At 41.3% G+C, this 10637-nt stretch overlaps 1 protein-coding gene across 2 annotated transcripts; it reads right to left on the reverse strand.

The window, feature by feature from the left end:
• Positions 1-50: 50 nt before the first annotated feature.
• LOC105381207 (rho GTPase-activating protein 44) lies at positions 51-9819 on the reverse strand. 2 transcript variants are annotated; one of them, XM_038108878.2, is made up of 6 exons: positions 9426-9819; positions 8977-9227; positions 8391-8566; positions 6656-6899; positions 3201-3350; positions 51-2740 (listed from the first exon to the last, which is right to left on the reverse strand). In XM_038108878.2, the coding sequence occupies exons 1-6, from the start codon at positions 9476-9478 to the stop codon at positions 972-974; spliced, it is 2643 nt and encodes an 880-aa protein (XP_037964806.2). In that variant the 5' UTR covers positions 9479-9819; the 3' UTR covers positions 51-971. The 2 variants fall into 2 exon arrangements, with proteins under 2 accessions (XP_037964806.2, XP_048482697.1); XM_048626740.1 differs by lacking the exon at positions 9426-9819 and adding an exon at positions 9323-9387.
• Positions 9820-10637: the final 818 nt, after the last annotated feature.

Raw genomic sequence — 10637 nt, forward strand, 5'->3', positions numbered from 1 at the left:
ATAAAAAATAGTTAAAAAAATATTTACGTGGTTTGGATTGAAAACACATATATTTTCAGCATATAATTATTATATTACTTACAACAGAAGCATGTATACTTGCAGTATATAATAATAAAATGCATATCACATAAAACGTCGTAAATACTACATAACATACTTAAGCTTAAGAAAAAAACTTCCTGAACAGCGCAGTTCATCCTATTTGCAATGTCAATTTATAAATATAAAAATATGGCTAACATAAATCATTATAAAACATAATTACGTTTGTGCACTCTCCCCTTAGTCAATTTGACACTGCAAGTAAATTAAATAATGTTAAATCTCGCTTGAACAGTGACTACTGGAGTAATAAAAGTATACTGGACCGTGGCTATACATAATATAGTATAGAGACAATATGTACTAAAGTTATAATCATACTAGCAATATGTCAAATTGACCACAACTTGCCTTGTGGCTCGGCTGGAGAGCGATTCTGTGATTAATCGTTCTAATATCACAATGACTTAAACACTCCTATATTGTACAATGGATTGCAAAATGCGCTAATAAATACAACTCGTGACGGCATAAAAGCTAATTTGACAATAACGATATGTCTTTTGGAATAATACTTGAGAGCCAATTGTACTTTACATAACTAATTCTTTAGATTAAAGCCTAAAACACACATTCAAAAGTATTGCAACTTTAGCTCTCAACATAGAAGTAATCTAATCGAGTAATCACTATCCTTGTGAGCACGCACCTTAAATATTAAATATTTCAGCGGCAACTTTAAGTTACCACGCTAAAAGCACTTTAGTAATGAACGTCAGTCTCACTTGTGTGAAAATGATATTTTAAAACGCAATTCCTTATTGTACTAGTTAATGATATAAGAATTGATGATGATAATAGTGTTTTTACCACACCGAATGTGATTAATGCAGCTAGTGAAGAATGTTGTGAGTGTGTAACGTCGGCTATAGGTCTGTGCTCTCGTGGGCGGGCGCGACGGGGGGCGGGGGCGCGGGCACGCAGGGGCGCGGCGGGCGGGCGGCGGGGGGCGCGCGGGGGGACGCCGGCGACTCCGTGATGCTGCCCTCCGACTGCGACAGCTGTCTGCTCTGACTCGTCAACGCCTTCAGTTCCTCAAGCTCTGCATCCTTACCGCCCGAGCTATGCGTGCGGTGAACCGTCACGCGTGAACTCTCATCCACCTCATTTGATGGTCTTTCCACTGTGCCGTTGCCTCCGACCTGTATGAGCGTGGGCTGGTGCTTGTCGACGGAGTATATGTGCGTCCGCTCTAAGACAGTCGGGTTGGTATCAGAGTCGGCGGAGGTGCGGGGCGCGCGGAAGCTCTGCGGGCGCAGCGTGGCGGGCCGCTCGGGCACGGCGGGCTTGTGTCGGAGCGTCACCTCGGCGTCGTCTATAGGCGCGGGCACGATGGTGCGCGGCGCGGCCACGGGGCGCGGCGGCGGCTGCGTCGCCGGCTTCACAACCTTACCACCCGCCTTGTCAGTCAGAGAAACAGTTGAACTATTTAGCGCTTCCCCCATTAGCTTCATCCGACTCACCACCCCCGACTGTGCACTCATGTTCTTCACTACTAAAGTCGACTCTTTGTCTTTATCGTTGTTCTCTAAGCTCTGAACACCATCGAATTTGTCTTTCTCGAACTCTAAGCTTTGCCGTCGGAATTCTGTTAAGTTTTCTCGGCTACTGTTTTTGGCTGCTTCCTCTTTCAACGCTTTGTGTTGTCTGTAGGTCGATCTGTTTATGGTCTGTACGCCTGATATGATTTTGCCGGTGTCGGAGATGACTGGTCGGGGCGGCTTGGCGGGCTTCTCGTTGTCTTGTCGGGGGGCGTCGGCGGGGGCGGGGGCGGGCGCGGGGTCGGGGCGGCGCTTGTCGGGGGTGAAGTTTGGCGGGACGGGGGCGAGCGGCTTGTTCTTCCGCCTCGTGATGGGCTTGGGGCTGCCGTGCGGCGGACTAGACTGGTCGGAGAGGGAGCTGTTGGACTGCGCTTTCTTCATGCCATTATCTAATAGTATAAGGCTCGTATCGTGGCTATTGCTCCTCGAGTGTCTGCCGGTGCCGTCGACCAGCGAGCGGCCCTGCCCGTGGTAGTCGTACATGGACTTGCTGAGGCTATTGCACTCTCCGTTGGAGTTGGGGTCGTGGCCGAGGGCCGCGGTCTGCGTGAACCCCTGCACGAAGCTCGGCGTGAACCCGTACTCGCACTGCTCGGGGATCAGGTCCTCCTTGCTGATCGTCATGAAGAAGTTTATATCGTCCTTGAAGAACCAATCCGCGTGTTTGATTAACAACTCCACGACGCAGTTGACGACCGTAGCCACATTCATGTCAAACGTGCTTTCATCCGCCGCCCAGAGCAAGTTAGGCGCTATGACTATGGCCAAATTAGACGGTGTCATTTTATTCGTGCTCTGGTTCTGCGTGAGAGCGGAGAGGAACTTGATGAGGTACCTGAGGTTGTTGAAGTTGGCTTCCGGCAGCAGGTGTATGGTTTCCCAGAGCGCGGTAAGCCTGGCCTGCTCCGTGGGCTGTCTGCTCGCCGTCATGAACGACTCGTAGAGGCGGAACGTCAGCAGCGGCTCGGGCAACTCCCGCAGGTAGCTCTTGAGGACTGAGGACACGACGTGCACGTCGCGGTAGTCTCGTGGTAGCGGCACGGAGAATAAACCCGCGTCGAGGGACAGCTTCATGCGACGCACCTTCGATGATCCTGTTATAGAGATGAACAGTAAGTATTGTGGTTCCCAGTATATATTGAATGCCTAAATGGAGTTCTAATTTTCTATTTTGGTAGGTAAGGATGAAAAAATGCGTAATATATGTGTCAATCAATTGATTGAGCGACAAATGAGAAAAACAACTCGACTGATTGTTGAAATAACAAAACGTCTATGAGTGTCATAGGCTTAAAACTCTTAACACCTTTGGGAATGCCTTTATAGTTAGACTAGCTGTTCCCGCGAGCTTCGCTTCGCCTTAAAAAGTTTTCCCGTGGGAATTCCGGGATAAAAAGTAGCCTATGTTCTTTCCCAGGGTCTAGACCATATGTATACCAAATTTCATTCAAATCCGTTCAGTAGTTTTGGCGTGAAAGAGTAACAGACAGACACAGTTACTTTCGCATTTATAATATTAGTTATTACAGGATTAGGATATAAAACTTCACATACCGCCAGCGATCCTAAACAGCCCCTCCTCGCTCAGAGCGAGCTCGTGCAGCGTGCACACGCACAGCTCCAGCGGCCAGGCCACGGCGCGCCCCGACACGCGGAGATGCTCCTCCAGCGGGTAGCCGAACACCGGCTTCACCGCGCTGTCGTCTGCGGGGGGAGGGGGGGGGGTGGTTAGGGGCAATGATTTTATGTTATGTATTTTACCTATAATTAAATAAATAATAATAATAATAATATAAGGAATCCTCAAGACCCGTCAAGGTCTTCTTCTTCAATCGTGTAAATGCACTAAGCTAGTGTTTTGCTACTCTTATTGCGAGATCATTGGCCTTCATCAGTTCTCCTTGACTGCACTTTGGGGCATTAGGACACTCTATAAGATGTGACGTAGTCTGGAGGAGCATATCCCATCGCCTTAAATTGTCCTACCACCCGTCAAGGTTAGGGCAATGATTTGATTTCAAAAGGAAGGATGCGCCAGTCAGAACATTTTGCCTAAAGAAAATGTCACCCGCGCGAACAAATTATGAAAGATATAGGTATGAGATGTTGGGGCCAGCGCAAGGGTGCCATTTTCTTGAGCGGTTGGCTCTGTACCAGTACACAAGTAATATAATGTATAAGTCAATGGGTTAGGGGGAATCAGGGGTAGCTGTAGTTATTGAAGATGGGAGGGCATAAAGTATTCATACACCACGGTGACCTAAAAGTTAATCAATAAAAAGTTTATAAGACGTCAGTAATGCTGGCGACAGTCGCTGGCTAGAAAAATGGATAGGCATGGAATTCACGGCATCGGCACTGGCTTGGTATGAATAAACTCTTCACAGGAGTTAAATATAAAATCAGTGCAAGCTGCCAGTCGCGTTTGTATTGTTCTGATTGTGATAACGAGTTAAATCTCACCCTTGAGAATGAAAATAACTCATCTAAATCATCGCATGGTAAATTTAACTTGATTTCATAAATATTGTTCAATCGCTATATTGATAACACTTTATAAAAACCTAATAAGGTATGTACACAATGACATCATAAAGCCAACTTCATACCTTCCAAAATCTTATATTTCCTATCGCATAGGATTATTTATGGCCCTGGTGAGATCATTGACCACATTCACACAATACGATACGACATACCTACTCAATTTAAACCAAGTGATATCTCAAGTCTAGCAATAGATGCACTTAGGATTCTATATGACTTGGCGAGTATGTCTTCTATTAATTAGGACAATACATAGTTCCTCTAATTAATGTGCATTGTTCATTGTTCATTTTCTGGAAATTGATTAGATTTGTCTTTAAAACTTAAATGCCGAGATGTCTACAAACTTATGTCAAGATTACTCATTGTGTAGTCCATTTAGGGCACAAAAGTGTGTTTGTTTACGCTTTGTGATAATGGGGTAAACCAGTGTTTTTCAACCTTTTTCATGATGCGACCCCCCTGGTATAAAAAAATATTTCGCGACCCCCTTGACCCTTTCGGTTTTTTATCATGTAACTATGTATAATTATGTTACATTGAGAATACTGTAACAGTTACAGTATTCTCAATATTCATTCAGATACGACGTATTTATGGTCTCCATGATTAGGATTCGAAGTAGTACATAGTTATCGGATTTAAAAACACATTATTTTACAATAACACACATCGGATACGTGTGGCCATGTACATTAGGTACGTACGACTAATGCCATGGCATGCATTGCGACGCGGAATTTATTTTTCAAAATTAGCTTTTTATTTTTGAATAAAAGTGTTCAAGGGGGAAATGAAAATAAAAAGACAAATTACCTGGCTTTAAAAAACAAAAATACTCGTGGTCGTCGTCTTTGATCCAGGCAGGAAGGCCGCCCACGCTACGTTTGCCTATTCGTGGTCTATACTCGAAAACTCGTTTACCCCAACGGTTATCGGTTCTTTGGCAGATATGACCAGCACACTACCACTTCAGCTTGCATATTTTGACAGCTATGTCAGTAATTTTAATCCTATGACTGACGGAAAACCTCATTTCTGATACGATTTATCAGAAACCCCAAGCATAGCTCTCTCCATAGCACGCTGAGCGACTTTAAATCGGTGGACTAGTCCTACCTTCAGTGCCCACGTCTCTGCACCATACGTCATCACTGGCAGGATGCACTGGTTGAAATATTTTGTCTTCAGGCTCTGAGGGATGGCCAAGGAGAGTATGTGCTGACGATCCCGAATGCAGCCCAACCCAGTTGGATGCGCCTTACAGCCTCCTTGTCGAAGTCGCCTGGCCGAATAGTCTGCCCAAGGCAGACATATTCTTGTACAACTTCGATTGTTGCCTCACCGACGATCACCGACTCCGGTTCAATGTGAGCATTGTACATGACTTCGTCTTGTCCAAGTTTATACCCCGCAGCCTACACGTTGCGAAGCAGCATTTAGGCCACTTCCATCATCAAGCTGAGTGTCTGCAGAGATTCTGCCATAATAACGATGTCGTCCGCGAAACAGAGAGGTGTGACATGTATTCGCCTTTTATACATATATGCCATGTCCAGCGGCATCGTACAGACTCCTCAACTTCTCGATATAGCGCCAGACTATTAGAAATCTCTGCAACGCTTCCAAAATTGCCCATGTCTCGATGGAGTTGAAGGCGTTTTCATAATTCACAAAGGCTAGATACAGAGGCTCTGATTATACTCTTCGGTCTTCTGTGTAATATATGCCTTACTGTGTGGATGTGGTCTATTGTACTAAAACAGATTCACGATGGGATAATTTAATTAAAAAACAACAACCTTCGCATTTAACAAAAAAATTAAGTAAAAGTATTTTGAAAGATTTCTTAATAAATTAATACTAATTGTCTTTATTGTTTTTTTACTAAAGTTGCCAGTTTTTTCGCCCTTTGGCGACCCCCCTACAGAAGCTTCGCGACCCCCCAGGGGGTCGCGACCCACAGGTTGAAAAACACTGGGGTAAACAATCTGCTTTGTATTATTAATACACTGGAGCTAATTTAGCCGCATTATCGTTATCAATGACTTTGTTGGCATTAATAAAACGAGATAATGAGTTTTAGTAACAAATGTATGTGTGATAAACTAGCCTCTTATGTTAGGGTTTGAAGACCTTTCATTCTTAAATGTGTTATAGGTACTTTATCTTCACTTTAAGATAATTTAAACTGGGTAGGTTTTGCAGAAGTATGATGTTGCGAGCACTACTAAATACATGAATTTCTTTGCTTAATCTCATAGGTATTGCATTATACCTAATATGACCGAAATATTTGTATTAGCGGGATCCTCAACATAGGATTACCTCATCATTTCACTATACCTACTACCTAACTAAGGTCACCGACCTAGTAACTATGTTAGGTACGTATTTAAAACTTCCACCTACGCAATACCATTACTACCACACAACTAATCAATACACAAAAAAGCACTCACTAATAAACCGCTCGAGCTCCGGCACAGTATCAGCTAATGAATGCAGCGCAGACTCGTGGTACGCTCTCTGCAGCTTCACATACTGCAGGAGGGTGTGCGCCAGTTGGGCTTCCTTCGCGACGAGCGCGAACATGTCGGCGGCGAGGGCGTCCCGCGCCGCCTCCACGCGCGCGCCCGCCTCCTCGAGCTCGTCCCGGGCGGTGCTTAGCTTGGCTGGGTTCTCCTCTTTCGCGCGCTCCAGGTGCTGGGAAAGTTAGGCTTTTGAGTGGTGTTGAAATAATAGGGTGTCATCTAATAATCTGGACATAGGTAGAACTGTAGTTTAGTGGTCGCAAATACCATGTGATAAGCGCTTTGCTTTGAAAACACTTAAATAATGTTGTGGACATTATGTGTGTCGGCTTTTAATATTAAGTGACCTGCATCTTATACAGATAACTGGAAAAACTTAAATTATACACTGGCGACTTAATAAAACCATTGATGTATTACCACACAATACATAAACATGGTGCATATTTAAGTTCATAAGGAAAATATGTTGAGACAGAAAGACATCAGTAACAGAAAGTTATGTAATAAACCCTGTAGGTCACTACAATGTCCCTCTGCTAACTAATTAACTAACCAGACGATAAAAACATTTCCAGAGTTGTTGATTCATCAACCCATTTAACAGATTAACTTAGTTTCAGATAAGTGCCACATTGTTAGGACAAGTGCCTGTGATTCATAAAGCACTATAATGTGAACCACTATATTTAGTATACATAATAAATAAGCATATTCCTTATTTGTGTTGCTCCCCATCTAACTGTATATCTACTGTATAATTTCGACCTAGAAGTTATGTTACATATAAGAATGTGTAGATTTTGTGGGTGTGAGTAGTTATTCTAATATGGTCAAATAGAAAATGTAAAAGTTTGAGAAGATTGTATTAGGAATAACAATGTTCTATTATCATACTTATCTTTTAAAAGAATACCTGACCTTCATCACATCTAGACATGTCAATTGATAATATTTAATCTAGACATGCATAACATAACATCCTATTATTGAAAGTGTTTGGCTAAATAGAACACTGAGATATATATTGAGATCAAACCAAAACATAAATCATTGTCCGCTCTAGACTTTCCAGTTATTATCATATTAATATAATGTTAATGGATGTAAATTAAGTGGTTACATAATGTAAAGAATTTTGATACAACATAATAAACTCAAATTGATACAGTTTTGAGGAAAACCAGAAATACATATTGTATTAAAACATTGAATTGAATATGTTAAGTTCTACAAAATAGATGGATTTTTATTTTACCACTAGCTGTTCCCGCACGCTTCGCTTCGCCTTAAAAAGTTTTACCGTGGGAATTCCGGGATAAAAAGTAGCCTATGTTCTTTCCCAGGGTCTAGACCGTATGTATACCAAATTTCATTCAAATCCGTTCAGTAGTTTTGGCGTGAAAGAGTAACAGACAGACAGACACAGTTACTTTCGCATTTATAATATTAGTTAGGATTAAACCACACATTCACATTTGCTTTACCAAGTCTTGTTTTATTTATTATTCTGATAACTGCATGGTTTTAAGACATTTCTTGCCTTGATATAATATTATTATGTATATCTAACTTTTATGTAACTATGTAGAATAACATTACTGGGCTGATTTAGGATTCAGATTTAAGCAAAATAAATATGAGTAAATGATAAATTTCTTACATGATATTTGTTAGCTGCAGATTCTTTCTCACTAATAAGTCGTGTGAGGTGTTTCTTGGCCTTCATGATGGCAGGTAGGTCCTGGTCGCTGATCACCGTGAGTGGGGAACAGACCAGCTGTTCCACCTTCAGTTCGTGCTCCGCTATTTCATTTGCTAGAAACTTCTCTGTTTTACCTACAATGAGAAAATAAACATTAATTCAGAAGTCTTATTATACGCCTAGTGTTGCTAATGGTGAATATGTAAGGAAAGGTCACATTACTATGAATATTTGATAATGGTGACATAATGTTCTCTATTGAATGTTATTAGGATGTTGTAGAGCTGATAAAAGGAGGGCAGAATGTTAATTTTTTTTCTCAAAAGCTATATAATTTTAATGTATTCTTATCAAATGTATGTTTTAAGTCAATAATTCACAGATTGGACACATAAAAGCCATCAGTTAATAAAATAATTGTTAGTTGGCTTAGAAGGGTCTTTTAAAAAAAATATGATTAGTTTAAAACAATAATAAATAAAAAGAAGCAATACTTGATATTTAAATCAGGAGTACAAAAACAAAATATATAGTAGTAACTCACCACACTCATACAAAATATATTTTAAGATGCTGTCATCATCATCAAAATTACTTGCTTCTAACATGGCAAGCCCTAGAATGTATTCTGGAAGTTTCTTGAGTCGCTTCTCCCGTGCGGCGGGGTCCTGGCCCTGCGTGCTCCCCGCACCAGTGGACAGCCTCTTACTGACCAGCTGCAGGGCATTGCGGAGGTGTTCCACTTTCCTGTCTGCTGTTTGGAGCTCATCTGTTAAAGCTTCAGGTTTGCCAGACCTAAAACAAATAAGGATACGAATAGTTGGTGGCTCATCTAGGAAATAAATATCACTGTTGACACTGCTAAAATAATAGTTAATTTTCTCACTGACATGTTAAGCATTCTACCAGCAAGGCTAACGAGTTAGAGATGACAAGAAATCATCTAAATGATTGTAGAATCTTATCTGGGTAGAGATAAAGCTATGAACATACCTTGAAAAGGTTTGGTCGGCGAGTTGTTTAACTCGATAGAACTGTTTCTTCATTTTTACTAATCACTTTCGATACTTATATTTGTAAAAATACAAGGTCATTGGACTTAGTCAATCGTAAAAATAATAAAACTAAGATCCTTGCTAAAACGAACTGTAATGTCAGAACGTCAATGAGATCATCCTCGGCCCGGAATGATGAAAACACAATTGAATTTAACCACTGCACTCACTTAATGCACAACAAACATTAAGGCACTACATTTCCCTAATTAATTAAACCATCACAAACAGATAGTAATTTTCAAATGGGTATAAAGAAGAATAAATAAATAACGCAGTGATGAGCAAGACAAGAAACCACAACGAAAACGAAAAAAGTTTTTTTTGTTGATTTGATCGAAGCCAGTGCTGCTAACATTAAAATAAAAGAAAAACACAGAGTAGACAAAATAATTTTAGGCAGTGATGCTACGGTTTACCGAGGGTGGGAAGCAAAACTAGACTCAGTGATACAGCCTGGTAAATAAGTTTAGAAAACAAAAATAAAACTAGTTCTTAAGCACAAATCTATGAAATTATCGCGCGGGTAAGGTAACACGTGTTACATGTGCGATGCGTCGTCGACACACGACATCGTGGCGCAAGAGGGTATACCGGGACTTACATCACGACGCTCTATGGCGATTCACACACTTGACCGCGCACCGACACGGAAGGCTGATTATCGTTGTATGCAGAAATGACAGTTTATATAGAGAAAAAACCGGCCAAGTGCGAGTCGGGCTCGCGCACAAAGGGTTCCGTAGCAGCAAAATTACAGTTAAATCAACCTATCTCAAAAACTATAAGAGATACTTTGATCAAACCAAAAATCGTTGAAAGAGTTAATTAGCATGCATCACCTCTATTTTTTTTAGAATTTTATACCCCGTAGTTATAAAAATAGAGGGGGGGGGACATACTTTTTACGACTTTGAGAGCTGATATCTCAAAAACCGTTCACTTTAAGAAAAATGTTTTTTAGAAAACTTTATATCATTTTAAAAGACCTTTCCATTGATACCCCACACGGGTATGTACATCGAAAAAAAAATTTCATCCCTCAGTTACATGTATGGGGGGCCCCACCCCCAATTCTTTTTTTTACTATTTAGTGTCATATTTTTGTAGCGGTTCATACAACACATATTCCCATCAAATTTCATCACTG

The sequence above is a fragment of the Plutella xylostella genome, chromosome 17 (assembly GCF_932276165.1).
Source record: "Plutella xylostella chromosome 17, ilPluXylo3.1, whole genome shotgun sequence".
Taxonomy (NCBI): Eukaryota; Metazoa; Arthropoda; class Insecta; order Lepidoptera; family Plutellidae; genus Plutella; species Plutella xylostella.

What these genes read in the sequence shown, in the direction of transcription:
- LOC105381207 (XM_038108878.2), bottom strand. Translation starts at nt 9,478, where the DNA reads ATGAAGAAACAGTTCTATCGAGTTAAACAACTCGCCGACCAAACCTTT. An exon ending in CTGCAGCTAACAAATATCAT is followed by an intron (nt 6,900 to 8,390) that starts GTAAGAAATTTA and finishes TAACTTTCCCAG; the next exon opens with CACCTGGAGCGCGCGAAAGA. An exon ending in GGAGCTCGAGCGGTTTATTA is followed by an intron (nt 3,351 to 6,655) that starts GTGAGTGCTTTT and finishes CTCCCCCCGCAG; the next exon opens with ACGACAGCGCGGTGAAGCCG.